The sequence below is a fragment of the Podarcis muralis genome, chromosome 2 (assembly GCF_964188315.1).
Source record: "Podarcis muralis chromosome 2, rPodMur119.hap1.1, whole genome shotgun sequence".
Lineage (NCBI taxonomy): Eukaryota > Metazoa > Chordata > Lepidosauria > Squamata > Lacertidae > Podarcis > Podarcis muralis.
In genome coordinates this window covers 113,157,471-113,176,040 of record NC_135656.1, presented here as the reverse complement: position 1 = coordinate 113,176,040, position 18,570 = coordinate 113,157,471, and the positions used below count along the sequence as shown (strand labels likewise).

Sequence of the window (18,570 nt, the reverse complement as noted above, 5' to 3'; positions counted from 1 at the left end):
AAGACGGACACACAGATTGAATTACAGATAGGTAGCCGTGTTGGTCTGCCATAGTCAAAACAATTTTTTTTTTCTTCCAGTAGCACCTTAAAGACCAACTAACAACTTCATATCTGAAGAAGTGTGCATGCACACGAAAGCTCATACCAAGAACTAACACAGATTGAAGTTACGGCTTCTTGAGATATTCATCTGCCTCTCCCCCCGCCCCGCTCCGTTTTTCTTCCTAATTTAACAGCAATTTCTAAGAAATCTGAACCCTTCATTTCATCTACAGGTTTTCTATAGCTCACTCAGGTCACGGAAAGAGACCTGCAGTCCCAATTATTTTAAAGAATCGCCAGGGATGTCCAGGAAGGACAAAACCGAGGCCAGGGCGGAAGAACCACCGTCATTCATGTTCGCGTGGCTAAATAAAACGCACCCACACGTGTCCTGTACCCGTGACGACATCCCCGCGCAAAGGACCCCGCAGCGTTACGCGCGAACTTGTTGAGACTTAAATCTCGCTGAACTCCTTTATGTTAGGAAACAAATATGGATGCTGAATTTGTAATTTTGTTTGTAATTTTTCTTTTTCTTTCTTTCTTTGGTTTTGGAAATAAAATATTTTTTTTTTAAAAAAATCTCGCTCAACTCCTTGATCGGGGTCTGCAAATGGGGTCCGAGAATAAATTTACCTTTATTTTTCCGTGTCCGGGCAGAGCAGAGATAGGGAGCAAAGGAAAGAGAGGAGGTATTACAAAATAAAATCCATTCACACGACCGTGTACACGTATCTTCCGCGCAACATGCTAGGAAAACGGGTCCTGCCGGGTGAGGGGCGCCTATTGAGCAATGAATCTCTCTCACCTTAGAGATCTTCAGGGACGAGATCGGTGAGCAAAGCGGATCCGAGCCGGAAAATCCTTCCGTCTCCACGTCCGGCCAAAGCAGGAATTCGTAGCGCTCCTAATCCGGCGGAGAGAGGAGCAAGGAGACCCCTTTTTGCCTAATCCGGAGCAGCAAGAGGAAGAGCCGAAGCAGCAGGCAACGAAATCAAAATCGCCGCCGCGGGAAAAGGAGCCAGTCAGAGACTGCAACTCTGTGGATGAATGGATAATGGTTGTGAATGGAGAAGCGGGGGCGTGGCAACGCCGCTTCACCTGGCAGCCAATCAGCTCTTGGGAGGCTCCAAATGCAGATCTGAGATTCTTATCCCTATATATGGAGAATTGAGGCAATCGTAATCAGGGAGCCAAATCAATTCAGGCAAGGTCGCATCCCTGCTCTTATTCTGCATTCAAAGAGGGGGTGCGTGTCTGCATTTCAGAAAAGCATTTTATTGCATGATGTTCACATATAATAGATATGATTTAAAATGCAATCAGCCACAACCAAAGCTTCTGGTCTATCTATTCTTTGGGGGGAGCGGGAGCGGAACAGCAGCTTAAAGTTAGAACCGATGGTTCAGAGCATGTTTATGGGGTTTGGAGCCCAGAATTTCGTAGTCAGCAATATGCTGATGACACCCAGTTCTGCGTCTCCTTTACAGCATCTGCCGGTGAGGCAGCGCGTGTCCTGGACTTAGACATGGACTGGATTAGGTAAACCCCGACCCACATAATCGAGCGCACGAAACAGCACACGCACACCATTTGAAGGGCGACGTCCACCATCTTTGGGGCTGGTCGCCTCAAATGTTTTATATTTTATCCCCTAGCCGGAGACAAATCTTGCAGATTTTGATCCTATCAGGCTGGGACTCCCTTAGGCACTGGGAGAGGTTAAGTATCTGCAGCCCTGGAGGCATCCCCGCCCCCCCCCTTTTTGCAAAAGCATTACCCCGCGAGTGGGACTAGGATTGGATCTTCTACTCCTGAACAAAGCCACTTGCAATTGAATGAGATACGCTTATCTCTTGCATAAAGCGACTGCCTTTCTGTCTTGCCTTGCAAGAATAGCTGCTCCAAAGGGTGTGTCTAAATCAAGGGAAGGGAGGGCTAGGGGTTATTGTTCTAATGTAGACAATGGAGATAAATTTTAATTTATTTTTTTTAAATTGTCCATTTTAGAGGAATGGCAGATGAAGATGATGGACCTTTCAGAGCTAGCCAAGCTGACTGGAAGAGTCTGCGACCAGAAGGAGGAGGAGTACCAGGAAGAATGGATGAGATTTAAAGACTATTCACTTAAATACATTAAGATAACTTAATTGGGAAAACTTGCACATATTAGATAGGCTTAGGATTTAAATATGTGATGTTAAAGAATAATATGTTTCAAGTTAAAATGAAATGAAAGAAAGATGTTAAGTGAATAAGTTAATATTACGAGAAAAATTGGTTTTGGAAAACTATTACAATGATATACACTGAAATTCAGCTCGCGGGATTTGAGGAAGTCACTTAACAATGTTACTAAGATTGGATCAAGTTCAGTTATGATGTATGTTTGTTTGTTTAAAATTTTGGAAAATCAATAAAAATTCTGAAAAATAAAAATTGCCCATTTTATTGCATGATGTTCACATATAATAGATATAATTTAAAATGTAATCAGCAACAACCATAGCTTCTGGTCTATCTATTCTTTGGGGGGAGCGGGAGCGGAACAGTAGTTTAAAGTTAGAACCGATAGTTCAGAGCATGTTTGGAGCCCAGAATTTTTTTGTCAGCAATATGCTGATGACACCCAGCTCTGCATATCCTTTACATCATCTGCCGGTGAAGCAGCGCATGTCTCATCCCCGCTCTTATTCTGCATTGGGGGGGGGGCGTGTCTGCATTTCAGAAAATCATGTTATTGCATTTTCACAAATAATCAGAGCTTTTCTCTATTAAAAAATGTTTAGGGGTACTCTCACTTTCCTACTCATATTGAAATACTTCCCCTTGACGAGGCCAGACATAGATTCACAAAATGTTTAGGGGTATGCGTCCCCCTGCGTCCCCCCAGGAAAAAAGCACTGCCTATAAAAAACATAATTTTCAATCAACGACAACCATAGCTGCTAGTCTGTCCTTTCTTTGGGGGAAGCGGGGTGCAGAACAGCAGCTTGAAGTTAGAACAAAGAGCATGTTTATTGGGTTTGGAGCCCAGAGTTTTGGAGCGCGTTGTCATCAATATGCTGATTCAACAGTAATACGATAATTCAACAGCAATATGGTGTTGAAGCACTGATTCTTCAACATCAACTTTGTTGGACTGGTCATGTGCGGATGCCTGATGATCGTCTTCCAAAGCAACTACTCTATTCCAAACTTAAAAGTGGAAAGCGTAATGCTGGTGGTCAACAAAAGAGGTTCAAAGACTCTCTCAAGGCAAATCTAAAAAAATGTAGTATAAACACCAGCAACTGGGAAACACTGGCCTGTGAGCGCTGCAATTGGAGAACAGCACCTACTAAAGGTGTCATGGGATTTGAAGATGATCAAACTCAGGACAAAAGGGAGAAACGCGCTAAGAGGAAGGCACGCTTGGCAAACCCTCACCGTGATCAACTCCTGCCCGGAAACCAATGTCCCCACTGTGGAAGGACGTGTGGGTCCAGAATTGGCCTCCACAGTCACTTACGGACTCACTGTTAAGACCGTGTTCATGGAAGACAATCTTACTCGGCTACAGGTGGTCGCCAAAGAAGAAGAAAGAAGATAATACACAGCATCTGCAGGTGAGGCAGCAAATGTCATGGACTTGGCAATGGACTGGATTAGGTAAACCCCGACCCACATAACTGATCACATGACACAGCACATGTACAGTGGTACCTCGGGTTACAGACGCTTCAGGTTACGTGTTTTTGAGTTGCGCACTGCGCCGAACCCAGAAGTACCAGAACGGGTTATTTCCGGGTTTCGGCGCTCCCACATGCGCAGAAGCACCAAATCGCGACCCACACAGACACGGCGCTGCGGGTTGCGAACGTGCCTCCCGCATGGATCACCTTCGCAACCCGAGGTTCCACTGTACACCGTTTGAAGGGCAACGTCCACCAACTTTGGGTGGGGGGCTGGCCCCCTCAAATAGTTTATATTTTATAGGAGTTGGTTCCCATGCTGACTCATTTCCCCCTGTTTTTGCCAAAGCATTACCAGCGGGAGTGGGTCTTTGACTGGATCTTCTACTCTTGAACAGCCCATTTGCAATTGAATCCAATACGCTTATCTCTTGCATGAAGCAACTGCCTTCTGGCATGCCTTGCAAGAACGAATTCCTTTCCCCACACAAATAACCCAGAGATGCATTTTAAATTAAAGGACACATTCTACTCATATGAAAAGACACTGATTCCCAGACTGGATTGAGAAGGCAATTGGGCCGCATCTGGCCCACGGGCCTTAGGCTGCCTACCCCTGGTCTAAAAGAAGGGACGGGGGTGCCTAGGGGTTGTTTTGTAGGCAGCCCTGGCTACAAGCGCCCCAGGCGAATGGTGCCTCATTCTCTATGGGGCAGGGGGGCAGCTCAGAGAACAGGGGCAGCAGCTGTGGCTGCCCAGAGGACTAGACTCTAAGCCAGTGTAGTGTAATGTTTAAAGGTAAAGGTAAAGGTACCCCTGCCCGTACGGGCCAGTCTTGACAGACTCTAGGGTTGTGCACCCATCTCACTTAAGAGGCCGGGGGCCAGCACTGTCCGGAGACACTTCCGGGTCATGTGGCCAGCGTGACATCGCTGCTCTGGCGAGCCAGAGCTGCACACGGAAACGCTGTTTACCTTCCCGCTAGTAAGCAGTCCCTATTTATCTACTTGCACCCGGGAGTGCTTTCGAACTGCTAGGTTGGCAGGCGCTGGGACCGAACAACGGGAGCGCACCCCGCCGCGGGGATTCGAACCGCCGACCTTTCGATCGGCAAGCCCTAGGCGCTGAGGCTTTTACCCACAGCGCCACCCGCGTCCCTTGGTGTAATGTTTAGAGCCCACAAAAATCTCTTGCAGTCGCAGTCAGAATGCAGAAAACCAATAAGAGAAATATGCAGGTGTTAAGTACGCTGTTTGAAAGTGCACAACACAGTGTGACTTTAAATGACCTTGTGGATGAAACATCAGGGCTTGGATTGAAACATTATAAAAGTAGGTCATGCTGTAAATAGACATACATGGAACTGAGCGCCAGGCTGGTTTAGTTGTTTCCAGAGTCACCTGAGATTTCAAATATTTTGATCCTAGTATTGTCCAACCAACCAAGGGTGCTAGAACCGTATTCTAGGGTTGCCCACATCGGAAAATTTGGAACAACAGTAGGAGAACACTTTAATCTTCCATGACATTCTATATAAGATCTCAAAGTTATCTCAAAGTCTTATTACAAAAGAATTTCAGAAATAGACTGGAAAGAGAAGTTGCTGAATTGCAACTTATTACCAAACTTAAAACCATGGAGAGACCTGGTCTGAATAGAGACATTGGATTCTTACCTCATTATACATGATAAAGCTATTTTTAGCCATCTCACCCCTTGCTTTTTCCTGTAAGACCAATCGCAGTCATCAACAGGTTTACCACACCTATCAGCTAATCACCCATTCCCACCACCCTATGAGTAATACCCCTCCCCACCTTCTCACTATGTATAAAGGTCTGGTGACTTCTGTTTCAGTGTATCTGAAGAAGTGTGCATGCACACGAAAGCTCATACCAAGAACTAACTTAGTTGGTCTTTAAGATGCTACTGGGAGGAATTTTTTTTGTTTTGAGTAGTCAACAGGTTTACCATGCCCATTGAGTCAATAACCCACTTCCTACTACCCTTCTGAGTAAAACCCCTCCCCACTCTCCCACTATATATAAGGGTCTGGTGACTTCTGTTTCAGTGTATCTAAAGAGGTGTGCATGCACACGAAAGCTTTTACCCAGAACAAACTTAGTTGGTCTCTAAGGTGCTACTGGACAATTTTTTAAAAAATTATTTCCATTGTCTACATTACAACAATAACCCCTAGCCCTCCCTTCCCTTCATTTAGACACACCCTTTGAAGCAGGGCAGGGCAGCGATTCTTGCAAGACAAGACAGAAAGGCAGTCGTTTCATGCAAGAGATAAGCGTATCTCATTCAATTGCAAGTGGCTTTGTTGACGAGTAGAAGATCCAATCATAGTCCCTCTCGCGCCTTTTTTTGCAAAAAGGGGGTGGGGCGGGGATGCCTCCAGGACTGCAGATGCTTAGCCTCTCCCAATGCCTAAGGGAGTCCCAGCCTGATGGGATCAAAATCTGCAAAGTTTGTCTCCGGCATAGGAGCCCAAGTCCTATAAAATAGAAAACATTTGAGGCGGCCAGCCCCAAAGTTGGTGGACGGTGCCCTTCAAATGGTGTGCGTGTGCTGTTTCATGCGCTCGATTATGTGGGTCGGGGTTTACCTAATCCAGTCCATTTCTAAGTCCAGGACACGCGCTGCCTCACCGGCAGATGTTGTAAAGGAGACGCAGAACTGGGTGTCATCAGCATATTGCTGACTACGAAATTCTGGGCTCCAAAGCCCATAAACATGCTCTGAACTATCGGTTCTAACTTTAAGCTGCTGTTCCGCTCCCGCTCCCCACAAAGCAATGGTAACCAGAGGCTGATTGCATTTTAAATCATATCTATTATATGTGAACATCATGCAATAAAATGCTTGTCTGAAATGCAGACACGCACTCCCTCTTTGAATGCAGAATAAGAGCAGGGATGTGACCTTGCCTGAATGGATTGGCTCCCTGATTACGGTTGCCTCAATTCTCCCTATTCATTGCTCAATAGGCGCGCCTCACCCGGCATGACTATTTTCCCTAGTATGGCGCGCGGGAGATACGTGTACACGGTCGTGTGAATGGCTTTTATTTTGTGATACCCCCCTCTCTTTTCTTTGCTCCCTATCTCTGCTATGTCCGGACTCGGAAAAATGAAGGTAAATTTATTCTCGGACCCCATTTGCAGACCCCGATCAAGGAACTGAGCGTGATTTTTTTAAAAAAACAATTGTTATTTCCAAAGCAAAACAAAAAAAGAAAAAAAATTACAACCATCAAATTCAGCATCCATATTCGTTTCCTAAGATAATGGAGTTGAGCGAGATTTATGCCTCAACAGGTTCGCGCGTAACGCTGCGGGCTCCTTTCCGTGCCCTTTGCTCGGGGATGTCGTCACGTGTACACGACACGTGTGGGTGCGTTTTATTTAGCGATGGGAAGATGAATGACGGTGGTTCTTCCCCCCTGGCCTCGCTTTTGTCCTTCCTGGACATCACTCTTTTTAGCAGTTCCCACGATTGGCCGCGACCTGCTCCCTATATAGGGAAAAGAATTGCAGATCTGCATTTTGGAGCCCCTCGAGAGCTGATTGGCTGCCAAGTGAAGCGGCGTTGGCCCGCCCCCGCTTATCCATTCACAACTATTATCCATTCATCAACTGAGTCTCTGACTGGCTACTTTTCTCGTGGCGGAGATTTTGATTTCGTTTCCTTCTGCTTCGGCTCCTCCTCTTGCTGCTCACCAGAGCTGCCCCGGATCCGGCAAAAAGGGGTCGCCTTGCTCCTCTCTCCGCCGGATTAGGAGCGCTACGAATTCCTGCTTTGGCCGGACGTGGAGACGGAAGGATTCTCCGGCTCGGATCCGCTTTGCTCACCGATCTTGTCCCCCCAAGATCTCTTAAGGTGAGAGAGATTCATTGCTCAATAGGCGCGCCCCACCCTGCAGGACCCTTTCCTAGCATGTCGCGCGGAAGATACGTGTACACGGTCGTGTGAATGGCTTTTTTTGTGATACCCCCCTCTCTTTCCTTTGCTCCCTCTCTCTGCTCTGTCCGGACTCGGAAAAAGAAAGGTAAATTTATTCTCCGACCCCATTTGCAGACCCCGATCAAGGAGTTGGGCGCGATTTATGGCTCAACAAGTTCGCGCGTAAAGCTGCAGGGTCCGTTCCCAAAAATTCCAGCGCCATCCACACTCTTTTTAGCACTTCCCACGATTGGCCGCGACCTGCTCTTATTTGTGTTGCTGGATGAGCGTTTTAGGACTTTCCTATCGCTCGCGGTTTTGCTTTGTGTTTACACCTGGATTTTAGCCGATTTAACCTCTCCATCTTTTACTTTGCTAATTCGATAAGATCCACGTTTTTGTACACAGCAGCTAAGAAACGCGGCAAATAATACGGGGTCCTCTTTGTAATCTACATCATGGGAACCATCCTCATGATTTTTAAAAATGAAGTTTAAAGTGCCTCTCTCACATCCAGCCCCCGGTTTACCTCCTCTCCTACGTCCTTTAAACATAAATCTTTATTGTCAACTGCCTAGAGATTTTATTATAAAAAGTGGTGTGTGTGTTAAATAAAATAAAATACAAAGGAAGCTGTTTCTGGACCAGGGTTTTTCCACACGGCGAAAAACTTCAATGGCAAGCTTAACTGATGTGGCCACCATTAAACATCCATGTTGATTTTCGATTGTATTTTTTATTGCTGCATTTATTATATTTTTGTTGCATTAAATGTTGAATTATTTGGAATGCAAATGGCAAACATATTAAAATAGCACGCAAATATATATATATATGAAGGAACAGAATGCAATTCAAAACCATTGAACACAGTGCATTGGAACTGCTTAAAAAGGCAAGAAAATCATAGAACCGTAGGATTGCAGCGTTAGAAGGGACCCCAAGGGTCATCTAGTCCAACCCCCTACAATGCAGGAATCAAACGAAAGCAAATCATTAAGTGGTCTGCCAAGACCACCAGCAATTTTATAGCCGTCTATGGGGGAAAACATTGGGCAATTGCAGTTCAGGTTGCAGACATGGGTCCCTCCCAATCCTTCCTGGAGATTTTAGGAATTGAGCTAGGACCTTTGCTCTACAAAGCAGATGCGGAACAAAAACCTTATAGGGCTGGAGGGTGGGAAAAACAGGAACAGGGGCGAGGCGGCAAAGAGGGAGATCCCCAGCCTCGTCCCACCTTAAATAGGGCAGGACAGGCCCCAAGAGCCAGCCGATTGCCTGGCCAGGGGGTGACACGGCCGGGAATCCCCCCCAATCGCGCTGGGGCTGGGCCGTGATACCCATTGAGCCACAGACCCCATGGCTGTTCTGGCAAGGAGGAATCTCTCCCCCTTTTGTGGTTCTTGTGATTAGATTTGCCTTTCCCAAATACTTGAGGGAGGGTGATCATCTTTCTTTCCAGGGTGTAGGACAGGGGTGTCAAACTCAAATTCATTAGCAGTTTGGTCACCCTCAAAGGGCCGGTTGCATCTGTAGGACTATGGAAAGGACATGTAAAGTGGAGGTTTCCTGTGTAGAATGGCCGGCGCCGCTAGAGGGCAGACGTTCTCTGGCTTGTAGGCTGCCATGTATGCGCTGAAGAGGCGGCTTTCTTGTGTCAAAAAAAGAAGAAGTGAGAATAAAAGGTGAAGGCTGGCGGCCGGCGGCGGCTACACGGGCCACATGACGAGGTCTGGCGGGCCGGATTCGGCCCACGGACTTTGTGTTTGACACCCGTGGTGTAGGAGATGCATTTATTTGATCCCACATATAAAACATAATAAAACATCGAACATTAAAAAGTTCCCCATATAGAGCTGCCTTCTGATGTCTTCTAAAAGTTGTGTATTTCTTTCATCTCCTTGACATCTGATGGGAGGGCATTGCACAGGGCGGGTCCCACTGCTGAGAAGGTCCATGCGGATGGGGCAGGGCTTACATTTCCCATTTCAGATTAAAGTTCACAGGGATCCTAACTCTGCTCCATTTCTCTTCCAGGTACGGCTGATCCGTTAAAACAGGAGTGAAGTCATGGATGTGGACAAGTATAGGAAGAGGATCCAGAGTGAAGTCACCTGTTGCGTCTGCCTCAGTTACTTTACTCGTCCAGTAGAACTGGGCTGTGGGCACAACTTCTGCAAAACCTGCATCTTGAGGTGCTGGGAGGAGTCTGGTGAGAGAACCAGGTGCCCCGAGTGCAGAACGGTTGTAGAAAAGGACTTCAGGCAAAACAGGCTTCTCGCAGATTTGGTTGGAGTCATCAGTGAGTGGGATTATGTTGCAGAGAGAGATGCTCAAAGGAGGCGCTCAAAATGTCAAAGGCACCAGAAGACCCTGGACCTCTTTTGCCGGGACGACGAAGCCCCCTTCTGTGGGGAGTGTGACACATCTCAAGGGCACAGTGGCCACAGGGTTGTTTCTGTGGCAGAAGCCGTCCAAGACTACAAGGTAAGAATGAACCATTAATAGGAGTCAGTGGCGTAGCGTGGGTTGTCAGCACCCGGGGCAAGGCAAGTAATTTGCACCCCCTAACCCTAACCCCCAGATGTTGCGCCCGGTGCGGCCGGCCCCCCTGCACCCCCCACGCTACGCCACTGATAGGAATGGCTAGTATATATGACGAGAATTAAAATCATAGAATTGTAGACTTGGAAGGGTTCCTGAGGATCATCTAATCCAACCCCCAGCAATGCAGGAAGATGCAGTTGTCCCATAAGGGGATCGAACCTGCAACCTTGACAGTATAAGCACCATGCTCTAACAAACTGAGCCATTCAGCAATCAAGGTTAAAGGCTGTCCGCAAACCCCTGTCTCCTCTGAGTGAGCGTTTATCCCTCTAATCCTAGGTGTGAGGGATGCAGTCTGCTGTCAACTGACTCTGCACATGCTCAGGAGGCCTCTCATCTAATTATATTTTACACATCCTAAGACAGACATTGGCTTTTATGGGACTGAGGCTTGCTTCGCCTTATAAGACTCCACTAGATGTGTATATTAGGTATGATTATGTAAAAATAAATAAATTCAGCTGATCTAGAAAGACTGAACGATGTTAAGTTGGCCTTTCTAGGGAAAATAAATGCAGCCAAAATGAGTGCACTTTGTAAATTGCCTTTCCTGTTTCAGAATCTGATAATACGAAGCGCAGAGCAAGCGTTGCAAGATTGGAAATAACTAATACATCAATTTATTTGGAGCAGAAAGAAATGTACAAAGAAAGGCAAGCAAATAATAAAACCTAGAAGGATGATGTTTTGGGCATCTCAGAGTTGCTTGCTGTTATAAAGTGGGAGTTGTGCAGGAGTTGGCATACTGGCGTAAAGTTGAAGATAAACATTTTAGGCTCACAAAGACGATGCCATGAAAACTGTTTTCAGAAAAATAATTATGGGTGTCGAAGGAGGGTAGGAAAAAGAATTATGATGGGTCAGATCAAGAGGTGAAGATTTCCCCCCTTGGTTGTATTTCCATGCTAGCAAATCTATTTATATATACAGATAGTGCCATTTAACAGCAACAAGAAAAACATTAGAACAACCCTGATTCTCCTGTTGCCAGCCGTAAACCATGCAAAGAACACAAGATTCATGAGTTTTAAACCAGTTGTATTAATATGTCTATCACTGGTGCGTGATCTTAGGCTATTAGTGCAGGACCTGGTGAGCTGTTTCAGATGAGGAGGAGGGTGAAAGCAGTTTTCAGATTTACAAGCAAAGTTCAGATCCACGTGCTTGGATAAATACATGGTCAGCTTTTTACGAAGCAAGCCATATATTCCAACAGCTTTAACCAACCCCTCCAAGCCACGCTGCTGCTACAATCAACTAATCTCCGCAATTGCATAACCCCCCCCCCCCAAATCCTCAGGAACTAAGAAACTTCAGAGCAATCCTTGACTGCAGAGTTGACATGAACTCTTCTGCTCTCTGCATGTTATTATATCACATGTTAGAAACACTTTCTCAGCCACAACACCCACACTGTAGTATGGTAGCTTTTATTTGCATTAGTGGGCAATATGTTTGAATGATAATTTAAGAAGAAGGAAATCCAACCTGTGATAGAAAGAGAATGACATTTTCTGGAGAAGGGGCTTTCTGGGTCTTTTCTCAACATTTCTCCACAACACTCGTCAGTTGCATCTGTCATAGGCTCAATACTCTGGATGGCAGAAGCAGGCTCTGCAGTCTCAGAACCCGGGGAACAATAACATAATTCAACTGTCCTCTCTCTTTTGTTTTTCTCTCTGTGTCTCACGGATGATTATGATAGTTATTGCCTAGAAACCTCTCACAGGACCCAAATGGGAACTTTGGCTTTTCTTTTCAGGATCAGCCCTGCAGGTGCCCGGAGACTCAGAAGGAGGAGGAGGCAGAAAATCTGGCGGATAACAGAAGAGAAAAGAACAGTCACCACTTGCTTGTAAGTGTCGCTCTTACTGGGAAGTAAGCCAATAATCAAAAGAACTAGTGTTTGTTGGGGGGATAAAAAATTACATCCTGAAGCCATCAGGCAGCTCCACTCTTTTAGATGTCTATTTATTTGGGGGCGCCTGTTCTGATGGGAAGGAAAAAATTCCTTTGCTTGAAAACTGATGTATCATATGTGAAAATACAAAAAACTCAGAAGCACCCGCCCTGTTCCCCTGCAGTAATCCTCAAACCCTCTTCATTCTGCAGAAGGAGTGGCAATGTTGCTAACAGCCTGTTTTTCTTTCCATCTATTTCTTTCTTCTTCTTTTTTATAAGTAATATTTTATTAGGCTTTTCCAAAGAATTAACAACCAACAAAAATCAACAAAAATCACAAAAACAACAAACAACAAACATCAAAAATACAAACAGAAAAAAGGAAAATATAAAAAAGCAAATTTAGCATAAAAAAGAACTCTCTTTCAGATTAATAACCTTCAAAACCTTATTTTCCTTACTTCCACCCGCCTTCCTTTCTTGTATTCCACTTTAAAGATTAGTTCAGCAAGATCATTCATTATTCATTTTAATCCTTTATCCCTCCCTTTATAGTCTTATTTGTCTTAATCACTAGAACCCCTTCATTTCATTTTCAATGCCCTCAGCATTCATAAATTTTACAATGTTTTTGTAAATAGACTTTAAACTTCTTCCAGTCCTCTTCCACCTGCTCTTCTCCCTGATCTCGGATTCTGCCGGTCATTTCTGCCAGTTCCATATAGTCTATTACTTTTCTTTCCATCTATTTCTTGCAGGAGAGACTAATGTCTGATAGGCAGAAGATGAAGGGTGAGTTTAGGCAGCTACATTCGTTTCTGGATGAACAGGAATACCAACTGCTGAAGCAGCTGGAAGAGGTGGAGAATGAGATTGCGAGGAAACTCATGCAGGTAGGAGAGTGGCATAAGCAGCCCAAGCTTTTCTCCAGGTCAAGGCCACGACCAGACCAGTCTCTGCCTCTATCATTATTCGCAAATGACGTTGCTTAGTTTTGTGGAGCTAGTAGCTAGTTCTCTTATGTTAGGTGCAGGAGCATCTAAGAGAACAAGCAGAGAATGCTCACCTTAATGCAGACTAGAGATTTATGTTACTTAACAATGATGGAATCAGATGTTTTCTGCTCTTGGCTGATGATGGGTCTGCTGCTGGCTCCCAAATTAGTGATGTTGCCTTCCTGGCCTGTTTGTGAGCTTCCCAGAAGCTGCTCTTGCCAAGAGGGGTCTGGGCTGGGTGGATCCCTTGGTCTGATCCCTTACTGGTCCTCTTTTGTTCCTGCTCAGGGCTTCATTTAAGAGGCTGTGTTCTGATTTTATGACATTACCCTGCTTGGACTGAGGCATGGGGCGTGGGCTTCGATGTATGGCCAGTCATGGATGTTAAGTGTTCTCATATTTTTCTCTTTCCCCTGCAGGATCATGGAAGCACTTCGCAGAGGTAAGCAGATCCCTCTTCTTTTCCTTTGCGCTTTGCGGTTCTGTGAAGGTGGGACTTTGTGACTTCCAACTTTTAACAAATCATTAGGGGCCCATTTTTTTCTGAGGTTCCTATTTTCACTTCAAAACTCCCCTCCCCTCAGTTTCTATCTTTTGATTCCTCCTGCTGTAATTCTGATTCTTTTTCCTTTTCCAAAACAGGGAGGTATCTATGGCAGCACTTCAAGTTGCTATCTAAAATCTAAACAGTTTATTTCCCATTGGAGTAATGTTTTACGTCTCCATCCTCTGTCCATCTCTGTCCATCCTCTGTCCTCTGGGACTGGGTGGTGCTGTGGGTTAAACAACAGAGCCTAGGACTTGCTGATCAGAAGGTTGGCGGTTCGAATCCCCGCGACGGGGTGAGCTCCCGTTGCTCGGTCCCTGCTCCTGCCAACCTAGCAGTTCGAAAGCACGTCAAAGTGCAAGTAGATAAATAGGTACCTCTCTGGCGGGAAGGTAAACGGCGCTTCCGTGCGCTGCTCTGGTTCGCCAGAAGCGGCTCAGTCATGCTGGCCACATGACCCGGAAGCTGTACGCCGGCTCCCTCGGCCAATAAAACGAGATGTGTGTTGCAACCCCAGAGTTGGCCACAACTGGACCTAATGGTCAGGGGTCCCTTTACCTTTACCTCTGTCCATAGTCTTGGGCTGCTTTGCTATTCATCTTAATGTGGGGTTCCCTGTTTGTATTAATTTTAGGGTTTGTTTTTCTTCCAACAAACCATTGTTCACACTTCTATTCCCTGCACTGCTTATTTCAATATTCCTTTCCTCTTATTTTTCACCTTGAATCTGTCCAACTGGTTTCTGAGACTTTTATGATCCTCTCCCCTCTCCTCTTTTTGCTTCCTTTGCAAATTCTAGGTTGGAGAGCAAGTTGGTGTTTTTAAACCTCTTATTCCTCTACAGGCACGAGGAGAGATCGACATTTGGGGGTACCAACAATATCCCTTATGGATTGATGTGCAAATTCTGGAACTTCGGTCATATCAATACATTTCTGGCAAGTTCCTTTCGGCAGTTCAAAGGTAATAGCTACAAGAATTTCATGCTAGATATTGAACTGGTGCAAATGGGGTTGAGGAAAAACTCATGGTGTCCTCTGTAATGCTAGGAGACCAACAACATTGTGAAGGCCACAACTTTCCCTTCTCTGAAAACATGTTTATTCCTTCAGCCACAGTGTCTCACATGGAGGACACTAGAAAAACTCACACACTTCTGTGGCTAAAGCTTTGTATGACTTAAGGCCCACTGAAATCAGGAGGTTTTTTTTGCAAGAATATTGTGGTGAATTTAATAATCAGTTTGGTAGTTTCAATGACACTCTGTCACAACTCGTGTTTAGCCAGGCCTTAGTCTCCAGCACTTTAAGGCAATAACCTTAAGAGGTTGATTTTCAACAGCAGATAGTAGTTATCCTTGTGTATGATGATGAGAGAGACAAAAGATCTCATAAACAGAAGTCAAATGTGATTATTTGGAAACAAGTGAAAGGACAAACAAGGTTCTGGAAACCGAGGAATAGTTAAGGGAGTTGGGTATGTTTAGCCTGGAATAAAAATAATAATTTATTATTTATACCCTGCCCATCTGGCTGGGTCTCCCCCCGCCACTCTGGGTGGCTTCCAACAAAATATTAATATACCGTAATACATCAAACATTAAAAGCTTCCCTAAATAGGGCTGTCTTCAGATGTCTTGTAAAAGTCTGGTAGTTGTTGTTCTCTTTGACATCTGGTGGGAGGGCGCCACTACCGAGAAGGAAAAGAGCAGACTGAAAGCACGATATGATAGCCATCTTCAAATATCTAAAGGGCATGTAAGATGGAGCAAGATTGCCCTGGAGGGTAGGACTCAAACCAATGGCTTCAATTTACAAGAAAGGGGATTCTGACTAGACAATGATATCAACTGACTCTTTTTCTATGCTATAACATCCATTAACACCACGACGGTCTGATGCTTTATCTCTCTTGCTTTCCCTTTCACAGGCAGTATAAGATCAGGACTCTCTGTGCGGAAAGGTAAGCTGAGGGGTCTCGATCAATCAACCATAGTCCCTGGCCAGTTGGCTATTGGGAGAGAGAATGGTGGCCTCAAAGAGCTTTTGAAATAGGACAAACTGGGCTACCCTAGCAGCGAAGCCAAGGGGAGGCCCACAGTCCAGTCAGGAAAGGAACCCCCTTCCTCAATGATCCCTGGAGTGGATCTAAGCCAGTGGTGTCCAAAGCTTTTTCAAAGAGGGTCAGATTTGATGAAGTGAAGAGCTGTGGAGGCCAACCAGAGGGCAAACCAAAGATGTTGAGGTTTTTTAGGGTTGGAGTTGTTGAGCTGCTTTTAGGATTGACTTTGTTGTTGTTGTTTTAGGATTTTACATCAGGAGATAAACTCACAGGGGCAATTAGGCCCCCAAAATGGACTTTGGGCATGCCTGACCTAAGCTCACGATGTCTATCCTCCTGGCTAATTCCTCTCTGCGTGACGCCAATACCCCTTCTCCTGCACAAAAGCTGCTTTCCCTCCTGCCCATCTTTCGCGTGGGGCCAAAAAGCTGCCTTGAGCTGCCTCTGGGGACACACCCCTTCAGAAAAACAAGAGGAATGTGTAGAAAAGTAACTTCCAGTGTATTTCTTAATTTTTAAAATCAAAGGATCATGTGTGTGTCTGTGTATCAATGCCATTAAATAGATGACCACAAACTCTAGAATGTGTTGTGTTTTCCTTTGGTCTGGTGCCTGAGGCTAAGTCAGGCATCCCCCTACACATCTGGACGCAGGGGTACATTTGGCAATCTAGGATACCGCTGCAGGGACTACAAATTGTCAATTTCACAAAACGGAAGCAATCAGTGTTAGAAAGTTTAGATACGTAAGTTAATTGCCAAATGACACCTTAAACCTGTGTTACAGTCGCCACAATGGAATGTCTGGGCACCATTTGGGGGGGGGGCAATGCCATTTTTTATTATTTCTATTATGTACTGAAGTTCTCACCCTGGGCTAGCAGGGGGATACTGTAGATAGTTCAGGTCCACATATGCAAATAAGGGATCGAAAGTGACGTTCAGTGATTGGATAGTTACAGAAAGTTGTTACAGTTATGTTGTACTGGAGCTCTATATAAGCAGGCTGGCTGAACCCTTCAGTTCAGTTCTGTTCTGGCCTGTGAATAAACAAGAGCTGTTTGGAGAATTGCTGTGTCGTCTGATATGTTCAGCCACAACTTAACAATTTCATTTCTATACTGCTTTATATTTTAAACAAAAAAACTCAAAAGCGGTTTACAACACACTGAAACATCAAAGGTAAACAATTCAGAATAAAACAAATTCAGGCTTCAAGGAGAATATTTCCGATCCTTCCCCATATTTATTTACCTAAACTTTATAGAGCTGCCCCATAGTAGAAGGACTCTAGGAAGCCAGTGTAGCATAGTGGTTAGAGTGTTGGGACTAGGACCTGGGAGGTCAGGGGTCAGATCCCCACTCAGTCCTGAGATGCACCAGATGACCTTGGAGTCAGTCACAGCCTCTTCACCTACCTCACAGGGTCGTTGTGGGAATTAACTAGGGGTGTACTTAGAATCATAGAGTTGGAATAGACCACAAGGGCCATCGAGTCCAACCCCCTGCCAAGCAGGAAACACCATCAGAGCACTCCTGACATATGGTTGTCAAGCCTCTGCTTAAAGACCTCCAAAGAAGGAGACTCCACCACACTCCTTGGCAGCAAATTCCACTGTCGAACAGCTCTTACTGTCAGGAAGTTCTTCCTAATGTTTAGGTGGAATCTTCTTTCTTGTAGTTTGGATCCATTGCTCCGTGTCCGCTTCTCTGGAGCAGCAGAAAACAACCTTTCTCCCTCCTCTATATGACATCCTTTTATATATTTGAACATGGCTATCATATCACCCCTTAACCTCCTCTTCTCCAGGCTAAACATGCCCGGCTCCCTTAGCCGTTCCTCATAAGGCATCGTTTCCAGGCCTTTGACCATTTTGGTTGCCCTCCTCTGGACACGTTCCAGTTTGTCAGTGTCCTTCTTGAACTGTGGTGCCCAGAACTGGACACAGTACTCCAGGTGAGGTCTGAAGTACTGTGTCCAGTTCTGGGCACCACAGTTCAAGAAGGAGAAAAGGGTGGAGAAAAGGGTGGTATATAAATGCATTAAGTTCTCCTGAATATCTAAGTAAGAAAGCTGGAGGGGCCAGCCAGGTCGAGACGTCAGTCGCGAACATGGTATCCAAAAATCTCAGCATGGTCGCAATTGGACCTGCGCCAGTTGCAAAAAGCGCCTGGGGGATTTTTAACGCTGGAAACTGGGTGATCACACAAACCCCCAGCCAGAGGCAAAATGCCTAGAACATCCTTTAAAAAATAAAAATAAGATAAAACCTGTCAACCCCTTCTCAAAATACAGGAAGGCCCACCCTCAACCCCACATTATATTATGGAATGGCAAATTTCTGGACATTTATCCATATACTGTACACTAGTGGCCAAAATTGTGTAAACCTTTTGGAACATAGGTAAAGGTAAAGGACCCCTGGACGGTTAAGTCCAGTCAAAGGCGACTATGGGGTTGCAGCCCTCATCTCTCTTTCAGGGCGAGGGAGCCAGTGTTTGTCCACAGACAGCTTTCCGGGTCATGGGGCCAGCAGGACTAAACTGCTTCTGGTGCAACGGGACACCGTGACAGAAACCAGAGCACATGGAAACACTGTTTACCTTCCTGCCACAGTGGTACCTATTTATCTACTTGCACTGGTGTGCTTTCGAACTGCTAGGTTGGCAAGAGCTGGGACAGAGCAACGGGAGCTCATTCCATCGCGGGGATTCAAACCGCCGACCTTCCGATTGGCAAGCCCAACAGACTCAGTGGTTTAGACCACAGCGCCACCCGTGTCCCTACTA

The 18,570-nt window shown here is 45.5% G+C and overlaps 1 protein-coding gene across 1 annotated transcript; it reads left to right on the top strand.

Annotated features, from left to right (window-relative positions):
- Positions 1-9,739: 9,739 nt before the first annotated feature.
- LOC114592442 (E3 ubiquitin-protein ligase TRIM17-like) lies at positions 9,740-16,357 on the top strand. Its single transcript, XM_077923558.1, has 7 exons — positions 9,740-10,156; positions 11,982-12,131; positions 12,937-13,071; positions 13,593-13,615; positions 14,565-14,683; positions 15,650-15,682; positions 16,026-16,357. Exons 1-7 carry the CDS (start codon positions 9,740-9,742, stop codon positions 16,043-16,045), a joined length of 897 nt encoding a protein of 298 aa, XP_077779684.1. The 3' UTR covers positions 16,046-16,357.
- Positions 16,358-18,570: the final 2,213 nt, after the last annotated feature.